Raw genomic sequence first — 18,425 nt, 5'->3', positions numbered from 1 at the left:
CAACTGAAATGCTGAACAATACTGCTCCCTTTCCATGCACGATGGATAAAATATTCCCCCCCCCCCCCCCCCATACTCGCCTCTCACTGCCATACTACACAAACTAAATTTAGTTAGTAATTTTTTTTTCTTTGTCAGTGGTTTGTGGATAAATGTCTTTTGATAAAATACAAAGACTAACCCCATCTTGTCAATGTTGAGGTTATTATACAAGATGTCAACCAGAAAGTCTGAACTGGGCATGAATTGGTAAGGAAAATCAGCTGAGGTAATCTTTACATGAATTGAAAATTAATAACGAAGTTTCAAATTGTTGCCTACCAGAAATATACATGTTAACACTGAAATAGCTTGGTAATTTTCCAATAGTCACGGAAATAAGCATCTAATATCTCAACAATATTAACACTTGGGGGAAATATGGCTACAGAATTCATTTAACTTAGTTTCATGTTCCACAGATCATTTGCACAAAAAGATGTAAAGTGAGTAATTTTATTTTCACAAACTATTTTGTAACTATGGCCTACATAATGACTATTTAAAAGGCCTTAATTAATTTTTTTAAAAAAGAAGTACCTACACAGATGCAAGTTACTAATTCGTACCCAACATCTTTTTCACATTACAATAATAGAAATTCTAGTGAACAGGAGGAGATGTCAAGGAGAAATCTTTTCAGTTTACTTTCACATTTCACTTCGTTGACTGTCAAACAGTTTAGTTCACTGGGCAAGTGAACAAAAATTTTGGCTTCACCATTGTGCACCACTTCTTGTGCTAAAGACAATCTGAGTGTGTCATAATGAATGTCATTTTTCCTTCTGGTATTGTGATTATGTATATCATTGTTCCTTCTGAACTGCAGCGGATTATTTATGGCAAACTTCATGAGAGAATGTAGGCCTACTGAAGCAGTAGCGAAACGTCTAATTCCTTAAACAGGTGATTGTGAGTGAGTACCAAGTATTACCATTACAGCACATTTTTTGAGGAATGAAGACATTTTACACCAGGACTTTATTCGGTATGACATTATTGGAAAGTATGTAAACATACTTATTTGCCTCTTCTCAAGAACAACTATGATCCTAAGTGCTAATTTAGCTGAACTAGGTGGTTTTAGGAATTCCAAAAGATAACCGCCATTAAAAAACTGGAACTAATGCATTCAAGTTTTGGGAACCAGGCCAGATTATGCATTTCCAAAATCATTTTATTATAATCACTAGTACGGTCAGTTACATTTGGGGTAGGTCTTACAAGGAATCGATTGACAAAACACATTTACTTATATGTGGCCAGTTTACAAAACTGGCCAATGTTGGACATGAACCCTCTCTTAGAACTAAAACAAGCGGAAATACTGATCCAGGAATTCTAGTATAGCTATTTATGGGAAAAAAATGTAGAATTAATTCTATCATGTAAATCTAAAACGTAATCTCTTGTACAACTAAACAACAAAAACACACAAAGCATTCATTAGTTTGAAATGTTCTCATGCATTCAGCCGGGTGAAGCCAGGGAACATTCCAAAATAATCATACGCTGGGAAAGCCTAAAATGACATTTTAATTGCAGAGTAGGGCAGAAATCGCGTCACTGCTACAAGTTTAAGATCATACTTCACTTTGTCATAAACGCCACTTCCACATTCCAAGAGAAATATTCTGTTACGGCAGTGATCAAAGAGTGAGCAGCGGAAAGTTGAGGAGCAACTAATATCGTCAATCACTTACGATAAAAATTCCATCACATTAAAATCAAGAAGAAATATTATGTGCAAGTCGTGACGAAGATGACGTTTAAAATTATGTTACATTAACCTGCATGATTTTCGTCGAACACTTCATGCGTCCCAAGTTATGAAACAGCGTTCACACAATTCTGATATAACAAGGAATAATCCTTGATAGACAATATTTTGCAATCTGCTGTTTGACATATCTTGACAAGAATTCCCAATGTTCAAACAGGACGCTTCAAGTAACCAAAGATGTTTGTTTACTGTTTGGATTTCAAAATATGCCCACACCATAGATTATAGTATGTCCCATGGCCATATCTCTGCTCACCAGTGATCTCCATAGATATCACTGCTGCTCACCGTTCGAACCACTAGCAACTACGGGCCGACGTACACGATCTGAAGCAGCAAATGGATGCTTATAGTTAATATCAGCGCAGACACATCGTGGCAAGTAAACAGTAGATTTTCACAGATATGTGTGCAAACATGGAGTTAAAGTTCGAGGTTTTAACAAAATTGTTCAAATGTATGGGAGCAAATCACATCTGCGCACACAAATTGGAGTGCGTGGATAGGAGATAGTCTTAACTCTGGAGAACGAATCGTTTATGGGTCAGCTGTTTGTTCAGTATAGGGAATTCTAAAAGGTTTGATACTCCACAGAGTTTAAGGTAGTATGTTTGATTAAAGATGTATGTTTGATTAAAGATGGCGTCAAGTATTGAAGTGTTGATGAATCCCTCAGTGAAACTTAGTTTTGTAGCGTCGGTAAAGTGTGTATTGTGTAGTGAAATAGTTGAAAATGGAATAAGGATATGTTCCACTTTTCAAAAATGGTATTACACAGAGTGCTTCGGTGTTACAAATTTTCGTAACTTATTTTGTGAATGTGGAGTACGTACGTGTAACGGCCGTCAATCTGCAGTAGAAATGTACGCCGCTGAAATGAATGGAAATGTGTTGACGTCTCTTCAACGTGATGTGGACACATGGGAGCAGTATTTACATGTACTTAAAAAAGCCATGAAAAGTGCCACAAGTATTTCAAACACGTTCATTAACAAAATCGGTCATGAGTTCGAAAAGCCAAAGAAGGTTGTGCATCCTAAACAATCTGGAAAACATTAGTGCCTGCGGAGACATATAATCGATTCAATGTTCTGGACAACGAAATACGTACAGAAATAAGTGTAAACAATATAAACAAACATGTGCAGAAAGACTAAACAACAAGCCTAAAATCGCAAAGTGCCAAGCCTAAAGTTAATATACATTCAGACAGTCATGGACGTGGCCCAGCGGAAATTTTACATACAGATCATGGAATAAATGCTACTTCTTCTATACAGCCAGGTGCACCAACGGATGAGCTAACAAAAAACATAAAAGATGCAAAAACGTCTAATTCTAATCGATGTACTGTAATAATTGGGGGTGCCAATGACATATATAAAAATGAATTAATTAAAGCTACAAATAACTTGAAAGAAACCCTGAGTTGCTACAAGAATACATCAGTAGTTGTAGTTGGAATTCCACACAGACATGACCTGATAGAAAGTTCTTGTGTGGATGTAGAAATTGCTAAGACAGACAGACTGTTCAAAAAAATATGTAAAGCATTCCTCAACACACATTTCTTATCTGTTGATTTCTTGCAGGGAGAAGACGTTACTAAATATGGTTTGCATTTGCAAGCAAGTGGAATGTCACTCCTTGGACATATGATTGTACAATTGCTAGACAAAAAAAAGAATAATGAGGCCATTGCTATAGTGGGCAATCCAACATCAGCATCAGTACCTAATCCAGTAACAGTATAAACACCAAAAACTCAACCAACAATACAACCAACTTCATCGACAGCACCACCAACTGTGTCAGCAATGAGTAATCCACGAACAACAAGAACAGTCTTAACATCAACAGCAGAATCAGTAACCACTTCATCAGAAACAACAACAACAGCAGCAGCAATAATTTCTGGGCTACCAATTAGTCCAGTAACTGCAGATGCCCAACAAACAACACTATCAGCTTCATCTGCAGCATCAGTAATGAGTACTCCAGGAACTACTACAACAGTCTTAGCAACAACACCAGGAGCCCAACCAACACCACAACCAGCTTCTGTAACCACTTCATCAGAACCAACAGCAGCAATAATTTCTGGGCTACCAATTAGAATAAATGTGATGCAGATAAATCACCTCAAGGATTTTTTAGTGTCAAAGAGCCACAAGAAATCAGTGTTAAGACAAGTAATAATTTAATTAACTGTGTGTCTAATAATCAGTTTTCAGTCATAAATCAGAATGTACAAGGTTTATGTAATAAGTTGGGTGAACTTGGAGATTTGTTAAGTGACAGTTTTAACCAAGTATCTGTTGTACTCATATGTGTCAGCGACCAGTGATTACAAAACTCTCAAATATGTACAGCAGCCCTTCCCAAATTTAAAATCACAAGCAGTTTTTGCAGAAAAAGTACAGATGCGGAGATGTTTGTATTTATGTTAGAGACAATCTTAATTCTAAAGAAGTAAAGTTAAAGAAAGTAAAGAGTATAGAAAATTAATTTGAATACTGTGTCTGTGAACTAACTGACTGTGGTTTGGTAATTGTCTGTATATATATAGGTCACCTTCTGGGATATATTCCTTTATTTTTAAAAAATCTTGAGGATCTAATGAATGAATTGAGACTCAGGTCAAAATCAACATTTGTATTGGGTGATTTCAACGTCAATTTTAGAAGTAATAGTAATGCACACAAGGATCAATTGGTGTTGATTTTTCGAACTGGGGAACAATCAAGAATGGGGTGCCACAAGGTTCGGTCTTGGGTCCTCTGTTGTTCTTAATGTGCATTAATGATATGCCATTCTTTATTCGTGAAGATGAAAAACTGGTACTTTTGCCGATGATACAAGTATAGCTATCACACCCAACAGACAAGAATTAACTGATGAAATTGTAAGCAATGTTTTTCAGAAAATCATTAAGTAGTTCTCTGCAAATGGTCTCTCATTAAACTTTGGCAAAATACAGTATATACAGTTCCACACATTATATGGAATGACACCATTAATAAATATAGACTTCGACCAGAAATCGGTAGCTAAGGTAGAATATTCAAAATTTCTGGGTACATGCACTGATGAGGGGTTGAACAGTAAAAAACATACTGAGGGTCTGCTGAAACGTTTTGAGTTCAGCAACTTATGCTATTAGGGTCGTTGCAAATTTTGGCGATATACATCTCAGTAAATTAGCTTACCATGCCTATTTTCATTCTCTGCTTTTGTATCTCATCATATTCTGGGGTAACGCATCAATGAGTAAAAGAGAGTTCATTGCACAAAAGCGTGTAATCAGAATAATTGCTGGAGCACATCCAAGATCATCATGCAGACACTTATATAAAGAGCTAGAGATCTTCACTGTAGCCTCACAATATATATATTCACTTATGAAATTTGTTATTAACAATCCAAACGAATTCAAAAGTAATAGCAGTGTACATGGCTACAACACTAGGAGAAAGGATGATCTTCACTACTCAAGGTTAAATCTACCTTTGGCTCAGAAGGGGGTAAATTATGCTGCCACAAAAGTCTTAGGTCACTTACCTAATAGCATCAAAGTCTGACTGATAGCCATATAGCATTTAAAAGGAAATTAAAAGAATTTCTTAATGGCAACTCCTTCTACTCATTAGATGAATTTTTGGATATAGTAAGTGGGTAATTTCCCCAACCCCTACAAAAAAAATTAAGTGTCATGTAATATTTTGTGTAATGTAATATCTTGTATGGACACCTTTTATTAACCTGACACGTTCCACGTCATTACAAAGTGTCGTATTCATGATCTATGGAACAAGTACTAATCTAATCTAATCTAAATCTCTTCACCTCATGTAATTTAGAAGCTACAGTAACTGATATCACCAGGTATGGAGATGGGTGTGAGACAACAATTGATCAGGTGTTTATTAACAAAGAGACCTGTAGTTATCAGGTTGAAGTAACAGATACTGGTTTCTCTGACCACATGGGAATCAAGCTCTTATTAAAAAATATGGTTAGGAAAAAACATGGTAGTGGAAACTATATAGAAACAAGATATATTAATGAAAGTAGCCTTTGGAATTTTATTAGCATGTTGCATAGTGTTGAATGGGACAGAGACCCAAACAAACTGTAGACTCTAAAGATGAGTCATTTTTCTCTGATTATAAGTAATGTTTTGACGTCGTTTTCCCCCTCAAAAAAGTAAAAATCTCTCTCAAATCTAATTCATGGTTAACTGCAGGAATTAAGAAATCTGCAGGTACTCTCAGATATCTAGGTTGGCATTTAAAGCGTAATGCAGCTTTAAAACCGTATCTTAGATGCTACAGAAAAGTCTACAGAAAATTTATTCATGCAGCAAGAAAACTGAACAATGACTTAATTATCAGAAAAGGCACCAATAAAACTAAATCAGTTTGGAAGGTCATAAACCATAACATTGGTAAATCCAATGTGACAAACGATAATCTTATCATAAAAAAGGGAAGAAAAGTTGTTGAAGACCCTCGGTGTGTTGCCAGTATGTTCAATGACTACTACATTAACAGCGCACAAAATCTTATCAAGAACCTGGAGAACTCTAAAGGTAGTAAGTCAAAAGTTCCAGCAAATGAAAAGACAATGTTTTTGTACCCAGTTACGCATTCAGAAGTAAGAAATGCAATTAATCAGGTGAAAAATGAAATGTCCTGTGGATGTGATGGTATTCCTGATAAGGTCATAAAATATAGTGCAAACATAATAATAATTGAACTAGTTGGTATTATTAATACATCATTTAAACTGGTGAATTCCCTTCTGCACTTAAAAAAATCAATAGTAAAGCCACTTTATAAAAAAAGTGTCCACATACCATACAAAACTATAGACAATTGTCACAACTTTCAGGTTTTGCTAAAGTAATTGAGAGGATTATGTATGAGAGACTGTTGAGTTTCCTAAACAAATGCAAAATTCTAACCAATGCACAGATTGGATTCAGGAAAAACAGGTCTACAGAAACATCTGTATATCACTTCTTGGAACAGGTTTTAACTGCAATGGATAATGAGGACTTAAACTGAGGAATATTTCTAGATCTATCCAAGGCATTTGACCTCATCAGCCATGACATTTTGCTGGAGAAACTGTATTGTTATGGCGTACATGGAAAAGCACACAGCTGGTTTCAATCGTATCTGTGTAACAGATATCAAAGTGTTGAAATAATACATAATGGCACAAGTCAACTGTAGTGTACTCCAGGGTTCTGTTCTAGGCCCCCTGCTCTTCTTAGTTTTTATTAATGTTTTTTCCTAACCACCTAACATGAGCAGAACCAGTACTTTTTGCAGATGATATGAGCCTTTTCATTAAGGGACTTAGTAAAGCTGACCTACAAGAAAAAATAGCTTCAACAATGAATGAGGCAGCTGAACGGTTCAAGGACAATTACTTCATCATAAATGACAAAAAAACCACTTGGATGAACTTTAGGCACATAAGCAACAAAGTAAAAAATTACATAAGGGTAGAGACTGGGAAATGTCAAACAAACTTATTTTACAAAATTTTTAGGTGTATGGCTGGACAATAACTTGAGATCAGAAAAACATGTTGAACTATTGAATAAAAACTTAGTAAATACTGTTATATATTGTTGTTGTTGTGGTCTTCAGTCCTGAGACTGGTTTGATGCACCTCTCCACGCTACTCTAACCCGTGAAAGCTTCTTCATCCCCCAGTACCTATTGCAACCTACATCCTTCTGAATCTGCTTAGTGTATTCATCTCTTGGTCTCCCTCTACAATTTTTACCCTCCATGCTGCCCTCCAATACTAAATTTGTGGTCCCTTGATGCCTCTGAACATGTCCTTCCAACCGATCCCTTCTTCTAAACAAGTTGTGCCACAAACTCCTCTTCTCCCCAGTCCTATTCAGTACCTTCTCATTAGTTATGTGATCTACCCATCTAATCCTCAGCATTCTTCTGTAGCACCACATTTCGAAAGCTTCTATTCTCTTCTTGTCCAAACTATTTATTGTCCATGTTTCACTTCCATACATGGCTACATTACATACATGTACTTTCAGAAACGAATTCCTGACACTTAAATCTATACTCGATGTTAACAAATTTCTCTTCTTCAGAAACGCCCTCCTTGCCATTGCCAGTCTACATTTTATATCCGTTCTACTGCGATCATCATCAGTTATTTTGCTCCCCAAATAGCAAAATTCCATTCAACTGCTCTTCCAAGTCCTTTGCTGCCTCTGACAGAACTACAATGTCATTGGCGAACCTTAAAGTTTTTATTTCTTCTTCATGGATTTTAATACCTATTCCGAATTTTTCTTTTGTTTGCTTTACTGCTTGCTCAATATACAGATTGAATAACATTAGGGATACGCTACAACCCTCTCTCACTCCCTTCCCAATCGCTGCTTCCCTTTCATGTCCTTCAACTCTTAAAGCCTCCATCTGGTTTCTGTACAAATTGTAAATAGCCTTTCGCTCCCTGTATTTTACCACTGCCACCTTCAGAATTTGAAAGAGAGTATTCCAGTCAACATTGTCAAATGCTTTCTCTCAGTCTACAAATGCTAGAAAGGTAGATTTGCCTTTTCTTAATCTAGCTTCTAAGTTAAGTCGTAGGGTCAGTATTGCCTCACGTGTTCCCATATTTCTACAGAATCCAAACTGATCTTCCCCGAGGTCGGCTTCTACTAGTTTTTCCATTCATCTGTAAAGAATTCGCGTTAGTATTTTGCAGTTGTGACTTATTATACTGATAGTTGGGTAATTTTCACATCTGCCAACGCCTGCTTTTTTTGGGATAGGAATTATTATATTCTCTTGACGTCTGAGGGTATTTCGCCTGTCTCATACATCTTGCTCACTAGATGGTAGAGTTTTGTCAGGACTGGCTCTCCCAAGGCTGTCATTAGTTCTAATGGGATGTTCTCTACTCCCGGTGCCTTAGTTTCGACTCAGGTATTTCAGTGCCCTGTCAAACTCTTCACGCAGTATCATATCTCCCATTTCATCTTCATCTACATCCTCTTCCATTTCCATAATATTGTCCTCAAGTACATCACCCTTGTATAGACCCTCTATATACTCCTTCCACCTTTCTGCTTTCCCTTCTTTGCTTATAACTGGGTTTCCATCTGAGCTCTTGATATTCATAGAAGTGGCTCTCTTTTCTCCAAAGGTCTCTTTAATTTACCTGTAGGCAGTATCTATCTTACCTCTAGTGAGATAAGCCTCTATATCCTTACATTTGTCCTCTAGCCATGCCTGCTTAGCCATTTTGCACTTCCTGTCGATCTCATTTTTGAGACGTTTGTATTCCTTTTTGCCTGCTTGATTTGCTTCATTTTTATAATTTCTCCTTTCGTCAATTATATCCAATATTTCTTCTGTCACCCAAGGATTTCTATTAGCCCTTGTCTTTTTACCTACTTGATCGTCTGCTTTGCTGTGCTGCTTGCTGTGCTGGTACTGCGAACGGCTGAAGGCAAGGGGAAACTACAGCCGTAATTTTTCCCGAGGGCATGCAGCTTTACTGTATGATTAAATGATGATGGCGTCCTCTTGGGTAAAATATTCCAGAGGTAAAATAGTCCCCCATTCGGATCTCCGGGCGGGGACTACTCAAGAGGATGTCGTTATCAGGAGAAAGAAAACTGGCGTTCTACGGATCAGAGCGTGGAATGTCAGATCCCTTAATAGGGCAGGTAGGTCAGAAAATTTAAAAAGGGAAATGGATAGGTTGAAGTTAGATATAGTGGGAATTAGTGAAGTTCGGTGGCAAGAGGAACAAGACTTCTGGTCAGGTGACTACAGGGTTGTAAACACAAAATCAAATAGGGGTAACGCAGGAGTAGGTTTAATAATGAATAGGAAAATAGGAATGCGGGTAAGCTACTACAAACAGCATAGTGAACGCATTATCGTGGCCAAGATAGATACGAATCCCACACCTACTACAGTAGTACAAGTTTATATGCCAACTAGCTCTGCAGATGACGAAGAAATTGAAGAAATGTATGATGAAATAAAAGAAATTATTCAGATTGTGAAGGGAGACGAAAATTTAATAGTCATGGGTGACTGGAATTCTAGTGTAGGAAAAGGGAGAGAAGGAAACATAGTAGGTGGATATGGATTGGGGATAAGAAATGAAAGAGGAAGCCGCCTGGTAGAATTTTGCACAGAGCACAACATAATCATAGCTAACACTTGGTTTAAGAATCATGAAAGAAGGTTGTATACATGGAAGAACCCCAGAGATACTAAAAGGTATCAGATAGATTATATAATGGTAAGACAGAGATTTAGGAACCAGGTTTTAAATTGTAAGACATTTCCAGGGGCAGATGTGGACTCTGACCACAATCTATTGGTTATGAACTGTAGATTAAAACTGAAGAAACTGCGAAAAGGTGGGAATTTGAGGAGATGGAACCTGGATAAACTGAAAGAACCAGAGGTTGTACAGTGTTTCAGGGAGAGCATAAGGGAACAATTGACAAGAATGGGGGTAAGAAATACAGTAGAAGAAGAATGGGTAGCTTTGAGGGATGAAGTAGCGAAGGCAGCATAGGATCAAGTAGGTAAAAAGACGAGGGCTAGTAGAAATCCTTGGGTAAAAGAAGAAATATTGAATTTAATTGATGAAAGGAGAAAACATAAAAATGCAGTAAATGAAGCAGGCAAAAAGGAATACAAACGTCTCAAAAATGAGATCGACAGGAAGTGCAAAATGGCTAAGCAGGGATGGCTAGAGGACAAATGTAAAGATGTAGAGGCTTATCTCACTAGGGGTAAGATAGATACTGCCTACAGGAAAATTAAAGAGACCTTTCGAGATAAGAGAACGACTTGTATGAATATCAAGAGCTCAGATGGAAACCCAGTTCTAAGCAAAGAAGGGAAAGCAGAAAGGTGGAAGGAGTATATTGAGGGTCTATACAAGGGCGATGTACTTGAGGACAATATTATGGAAATGGGAGAGGATGTAGATGAAGATGAAATGGGAGATATGATACTGCGTGAAGAGTCGAAACAAGGCCACTGGAGTAGACAACATTCCATTAGAACTACTGACGGCCTTGGGAGAGCCAGTCCTGACAAATCTCTACCATCTGGTGAGCAAGATGTGTGAAACAGGCGAAATACCCTCAGACTTCAAGAAGAATATAATAATTCCAATCCTACAGAAAGCAGGTGTTGATAGATGTGAAAATTACCGATCTATCAGTTTAATAAGTCACAGCTGCAAAATACTAACACGAATTCTTTACAGACGAATGGAAAAACTTAGTAGAAGCCGACCTCGGGGAAGATCAGTTTGGATTCTGTAGAAACACTGGAACACGTGAGGCAATACTGACCTTACGACTTATCTTAGAAGAAAGATTAAGGAAAGGCAAACCTACGTTTCTAGCATTTGTAGACTTAAAGAAAGCTTTTGACAATGTCGACTGGAATACTCTCTTTCAAATTCTGAAGGTGGCAGGGGTAAAATACAGGGAGCGAAAGGCTATTTACAATTTGTACAGAAACCAGATGGCAGTTACAAGAGTCGAGGGACATGAAAGGGAAGCAGTGATTTGGAAGGGTGTAAGACAGGGTTGTCGCCTCTCCCCGATGTTGTTCAATCTGTATATTGAGCAAGCAGTAGAGGAAACAAAAGAAAAATTCGGAGTAGGTATTAAAATTCATGGAGAAGAAATAAAAGCTTTGAGGTTCGCCGATGACGTTGTAATTCTGTCAGAGACAGCGAAGGACTTGGAAGAGCAGTTGAATGGAATGGACAGTGTCTTGAAAGGAGGATATAAGATGAACATCAACAAAAGCAAAACAAGGATAATGGAATGTAGTCTAATTAAGTCGGGTGATGCTGAGGGAATTAGATTAGGAAATGAGACACTTAAAGTAGTAAAGGAGTTTTGCTATTTGGGGAGCAAAATAACTGATGATGGTCGAAGTAGAGATGATATCAAATGTAGATTGGCAATGGCAAGGAAAGCGTTTCTGAAGAAGAGAAATTTGTTAACATCGAGTATAGATTTAAGTGTCAGGAAGTCATTTCTGAAAGTATTTGTATGGAGTGTAGCCATGTATGGAAGTGAAACATGGATGATAAATAGTTTGGACAAGAAAAGAATAGAGGGTTTCGAAATGTGGTGCTACAGAAGAATGCTGAAGATTAGATGGGTAGATCACATAACTAATGAGGAAGTACTGAATAGGATTGGGGAGAAAAGACATTTGTGGCACAACTTGACTAGAAGAAGGGATCGGTTGGTAGGACATGTTCTGAGGCATCAAGGGATCACCAATTTAGTATTGGAGGGCAGCGTGGTGGGTAAAAATCGTAGAGGGAGACCAAGAGATGAATACATTAAGCAGATTCAGAAGGATGTAGGTTGCAATAAGTACTGGGAGATGAAAAAGCTTGCACAGGATAGAGTAGCATGGAGTGCTGTATCAAACCAGTCTCTGAAGACCACAACAACAACGACGATCGTCTGCTGCCTTCACTATTTCATCTCTCAAAGCTACCCATTCCTCTTCTACTGTATTTCTTTCCCCCATTATTGTCAATTGTTCCCTTATCCGCTCCCTGAAGCTCTGTGCAACCTCTGGTTTAGTCAGCTTATCCATGTCGCATCTCCTTAAATTCCCAACTTTTTGCAGTTTCTTCAGCTTTAATTTACAGTTCGTAACCAATAGATTGTGGTCAGAGTCCACATCTGCCGCTGGAAATGCCTTACAATTTAAAACCTGGTTCCTAAATCTCTGTCTTACCATTATCTAACCTATCTGAAACCTGTCAGAAACTCCAGGCTTCTTCCATGTATACAACCTTCTTTTATGATTTTTGAACCATGTGTTAGCTATGATTAAGTTGTGCTCTGTGCAAAATTCCACCAAGCGGCTTCCTCCTTCATTTCTTACCCCCAATCCACATTCACCTACTACGTTTCCTTCTCTCCCTTTTCCTATTACCGAATTCCAGTCACCCATCACTATTAAATTTTCGTCTCCCTTCACTATCTGAATAATTTCTTTTACTTCATCATACATTTCTTCAATTTCCTCGTCATCTGCAGAGCTAGTTGGCATATAAACTTGTACTACTGTTGCAGGCATGTGCTTCATGTCTATCTTGGCCATGACAATGCGTTTTCTGTGCTGTTTGTAGTAGCTTACCCGCATTCCTATTGTTTTATTCGTTATTAAACCTACTCCTGCACTATCTTTATTTGATTTTATATTTATAACCCTGTATTCACCTGACCAAAAGTCTTGTTCCTCCTGCCACCGAACTTTACTAATTCCCATTATATCCAACTTTAACCTATCCATTTCCATTTTTAAATTTTCTAACCTACCTGCCCGATTAAGGGATCTGACATTCCACGCTCCGATCCGTAGAACGCCAGTTTTCTTTCTCCTGATAACGACGTCCTCCTGAGTAGTCCCCACCCGGAGATCCAAATGGGGGACTAGTTTTCCTCCGGAATATTTTACCCAAGAGGACGCCATCATCATTTAATCATACAGTAAAGCTGCATGTCCTCGGGAAAAATTACGGCCGTAGTTTCCCCTTGCTTTCAGTTGTTCGCAGTAGCAGTACAGAAAGTCAGTTTTGGTTAGTGTTACAAGGCCAGATCAGTTAATTGTCCAGACTGTGCCCCTGCAACTACTGAAAAGGCTGCTGCCCCTCTTCATTAACCACACGTTTGTCTGGCCTCTCAACAGATACCCCTCCATTGTGGTTGCAACTATGGTACGGCTTTCTGTATCGCTGAGGCATGCAAGCCTCCCCACCAACGGCAAGGTCTATGGTTCATGGGGGGGGGGGGGGGGGTGGTGTTATATATTAAGAAAACTTAAAGAAAACTATGTGTTCATTACTCTTACATTCATAGTAATCTGAGATATGGTATTATATTTTGGGGGAATACAGGTTTCGCAAAAAGTTATTTTAAGCTCCAAAAGAGAGCTAGTCGTATTCTGAAGGGTGTTGCATGCAGAGCTCCATGTAGAGGACCCTTTAAGGAACTGAAAATTTTGACCCTCCCTAGTCTATTCATCTATGGATCAGTATGTTTCCTAAAGTCAAATCAAGATGGCTCTGAGCACTATGGGACTTAACATCTGTGGTCATCAGTCCCCAGTCAAATCGAGAATTCTCTTCTCTAAAGAGTGAAGTACACGACTATTAGACCAGAAACAGGCATGATTTCCATAGGAACATACATTCAAAATCCCTGTACCAAAATAGTGTGATGTATCTACCCAAAATAATGTTCAATGCCTTACCAAAAGAAATAAGAAGCATACAAAACCTACATATATTTAGAAAAGAATTAAAGAGGCTACTATTAGGTCAGAGTTTCTATAACATTGACGAATTTCTTTGCTATCTAAACGGATAGTGCTCATCCTTTGTTTTTTCTGCACAAGCCTTCATTTTTTCCTATTTGCATGTAAATAGAAGACAAAATATGTGAAGTTCAATTAAGAAAAATATTTGAGTGTAATTAAGAAAATGTTATTCCCCTTAATGGATTATTCTTGGTATGAATCTCGTAAATTTATTTTTCTCATCTTTCATGTAAAAAGAAGACAAAGTATGTAAAGTGTAACTAACAAAATGTTATTTTCCTTAATTGTTAAAAATAGAAATCATGCTCTCTCTCTCTCTTTCTTTCTATATGACAATTCCTATATCATGTATATGATAAAATGGATGATAATAAATTGAATTGAATTGAATTGCTTAATTTATTTTAGTAGATAGGAGTCTCACACGTTTGTGGTAAGTTAAGACGAAGGCATAGATGGGTCGAGATAAGAAGGCAGGTGCTTGTAATTGTGTAATATAAAAAAACAGGAGCAGTTGACACTACAGCAAACTCAGAAATTGTTATTTAAAAAAGTCGTCACAGACTTAGCCTAACAGCTCAGTTCTGAGGGCCCTGAACTTAAAACTCTCTCTCATTATGTTGATCAGCATAAGGAATTTCTAACATACTTCTAGTCAATACTATCCTATTCCATGATCTTTTATTACAGAGAATATAAAATCAAAGAGGTATTTATTCTACTGAAGAGTGTAGTTAAAATATTGTGCTTAACAGATAAAGGAACATCTTGCAGCAGGGTGCTCAGGGACATAAGGATTCCTCTACTTGTGTTCAGATCTCCATTGGTTATATACAAGGAGAATAACAAGTTATGGTTAGCACTCTGGACTCGCATTCGGGAGGACGACGGTTCAATCCCGTCTCCAGCCATCCTGATTTAGGTTTTCCGTGATTTTCCTAATTCGTTTCAGGAAAATGCTGGGATGGTTCCTTTGAAAGGGCACGGCCGATTTCCTTCCCCATCCTTCCCTAACCCGAGCTTGCGCTCCGTCTCTAATGACCTCGCTGTCGATGGGACGTTAAACAACACTAACCTAACCTAATCTAACAAGTTACATTTTTTCTTTGTATTTCCATAGTCTAACCCTTAAATTCCTTGTGCGCTTTGTGAGAGTTGTAGTCTCATGTTTTAGTAAATTTAAATGCAGACTCTCTTACTAAGTAACACATTTGTTATCTGTTTGTTTTGTATCATTTAGTAAGTCACCAGCGTCCATTGGTGGCACACAAGGAGAGTAGCTAGGTACATATTTAGCTTCCTCTGTTTCATTCTTAAGTGAGTAGTACTAGGATGGATAGGGCGTGTGCATGCTGTGTGCAGACTCAGGAGGAGCTGGTTGCAGTTTGTAGACAGTTGCAGTCATTTATTACTAATAATAAATGACAATACTTCGAGAAATACATAGATGTGTCGCAAGCAAAGGGCGACAGACAAAATAAGAAACCTCTTTAGTATAAGAATTCCAAGTTTGTGTTACATAAATGTACGAGCAAAGTAATGAGCTTTGACACTTCTATTCAGGTCGCTTGTCTTGAGGCCTCTGTAGAACTGGCTGTGGGCAATAAGGCACAGTGCTTATGTTCTCTTCACATAGATGCCACTGCTGTCGCATTGTCATCCTGGAGAAGGGTCAGTCAGTGTGCACTTGGCAGACATATTCTTCACAGCCCTCTCTGCTCTCACATTCCTGATTGGAGTGCCAGTGTTTGACTCTACACCATAACAGCAGCAGAATCCTGACCATTATGTTAAGGTAGCTAATAGTATGATTAAACTAAGTGAATTCAAATATGTGTCTCTGTCGTGATCCAATAAAATACAAATCATTCACGCAGGACAGTTTTACAGGAGTCTTGCTGTGAATTTAGAATCAAGACTGTTAACTACTCAGTCTTCTTACAGTGGAATGAACCAAGATTTGCAAATTAGTAGTAGCTATAATGATTTCCTCTGTGATTTTACAGTGTTAAGCCCATCTGAATTGCCCAGGAAGCTAGATATATAGTTCATCTCTGCAAACAATTTAGGATCTCAGATAGCAGAAGGAGTACAAAGAACACAGAAATATTCAAAGGAAGCCTGATTTTCTACCTCTGTTGCTTTATGCTTCAGATACTGTTGCTATATCAACAGCTGAATGTCAATACTCATTTAGCTCTATGAATGAGATTATAATCCCTTTAAGAAGAGCCCTTTTGGTGGATCATATGTCTGATTTGATATTCATCAGTTTAACTGAACTTCTTTTCTCTGAATTTGACCCACTGCAGTGTGTAGAAACTGGGAGGCTATCGGTAGAGGTAGTCCCCTGTCATAAAAAAAGACGACTGCAGAACAATATCCCTTTGAGCCTGTCTGGCAAATTTTGAAGGATTAGCTAAGTACTGGAGGCTTTAATTTTCTACCTAAGACCTTGGCCTTGCTTGTATGTAGATACATAAGAGGTAGCTAATATATAGAAACTCATTTTCAGTAATACCTTCCTTTTTACTGTAATATAATATCACCACTATCAGTTTTTATGTTGTTTCTATTTCAACAAAGCAAAGATCTGCCTACAAAAAAAAAGTGAGAGGGGTGGTATCTGTTCATCTACTAGTTTCTTAAATGTGTTGTGACTCGTACTTAATCCTATTCCCTTTCTCAATATTTGTCTATTTACGTTTTATTTGTACTTGGAATGCTCTCTGGCTTGTTTTTGGCCCCACTGCACACCACTTTGTTCATTGTACATGCTGGTGTACCTGCTTAATAATTGCTTCCATTTTAAGGCTCCATTGGCCTTTATCATTGCGGTTATGGATGGCAGGTTACCCTTGGGGCCTGAAGATGACCTCTTTTGGCGTCGAAAACTGGTAGCATGTGTTGAATAAATGATGTTGCATTCCAATGCAGCTGTTGGTTTTAATTGTCATTATTTAAATAATTTAAATGTTGGCTTGTAACATTATACTTGTCCCATATGATTATTGCAGCAATAAATTGATTCTCAGCTCAATGACATAAGCAGCTAATAGCCCTATCATTTGAATATGTCATGGTTACAATAATACATGAAGAAAAAGTTCAGCTTGCTATCTTTATTCTTATATGGGTGGTACATCTATAAACAAATTGTTAAGCAATATATGTCACAATCGAATCTACTCTGAGCAAGCAATGCAAATCACAATAATATCCAGCCCACTAAAAGACAGAATGAACTGATTGCAGATGTGGTTCAATCTAGGCATCAGTTACCGATCTCCTGGTATTCAGTTGGAAACACTAGCAAATGTCCACTCAAGAGTGTGACTCATCACTTGAGGGCAATTCAGTAAGATACTGTCCTATGTACAATTCAGCCCAGACCTGTACTAGTTACTGTCTCTTCTGGATCCTATAACGAAGTATCCAGTCTGAATTGAGACATGAACTGTCCATTTAGTCCAAACTAGAACATGAAAGGAACCATTAAACTTTGGCAAACGAACTGCTATTAGTACCTGAATAATAAGCATTTTCATAACTGGTCTTCTGTGCTTCATGCAGTGGCCATTGTCTGCTTGTATATTCCTGGGGTGTCATGGAGTTTCTGCATGCTGTTCTACTTGTCACCACATCAACTCATACCACTCTCAGCTCTTCTTTGACTGCAGTGTATTACACACTGCAATTACAAATAAGAAAAGAAATCTACATAACAACAGTCATGTTGTAATTTAAACTTAGCATACCATTCATAACGAAGGTTGAGCTACGAATTTTGTTGTGACACCAACCATACAGTACTTTGGCATTCACAGAACCTCCTCCTACCACAAATTTATTGTGGATCAACTGCTAATCGATGTTACTTTTAGTGATATCCAATATCCAACTATTTTTTCTACCTCTCCTAGATGATAAAACCATTAACACATGCAAACTATAGCAATACCAATACATTTTAAAATCCCAAGTATATTTTAGTACCTCTAACTACAAATTAAACAGTATGGGAAGAAATTTTTCTCATGCATTTTAATTCAGCATTCCTTCTCCCTGAACTACTGAGTGAAGTTCTCGGTTCTTATGACTTTATTTTGTTCTATGTTCGATAGACGTGTATTAATTATAAAAAACAATCAATGCACCTACAAAAAATTGGATTTAAAACCAATATTCTGTTAGTTCCAGAGGACATCTTT

The 18,425-nt window shown here is 37.7% G+C and overlaps 1 protein-coding gene across 1 annotated transcript in view; it reads right to left on the bottom strand.

The window, feature by feature from the left end:
* LOC126456697 (uncharacterized) overlaps positions 1-2,006 on the bottom strand; it is a 100,899-nt gene extending 98,893 nt beyond the window's left edge. Inside the window, exon 1 of the mRNA XM_050092435.1 lies at positions 1,830-2,006. Within this exon, the coding sequence (XP_049948392.1) occupies positions 1,830-1,856 (27 nt within the window). The 5' untranslated portion in view covers positions 1,857-2,006. The remainder of the gene's footprint in view (positions 1-1,829) is intronic.
* Between the last annotated feature and the right edge of the window lie 16,419 nt (positions 2,007-18,425).

The sequence above is a fragment of the Schistocerca serialis genome, chromosome 2 (genome assembly GCF_023864345.2).
Source record: "Schistocerca serialis cubense isolate TAMUIC-IGC-003099 chromosome 2, iqSchSeri2.2, whole genome shotgun sequence".
In the NCBI taxonomy this organism is placed as follows: Eukaryota; Metazoa; Arthropoda; class Insecta; order Orthoptera; family Acrididae; genus Schistocerca; species Schistocerca serialis.
Note: the sequence above shows the minus strand (reverse complement) of the source record. Positions and strands in the feature narration are given on the sequence as shown.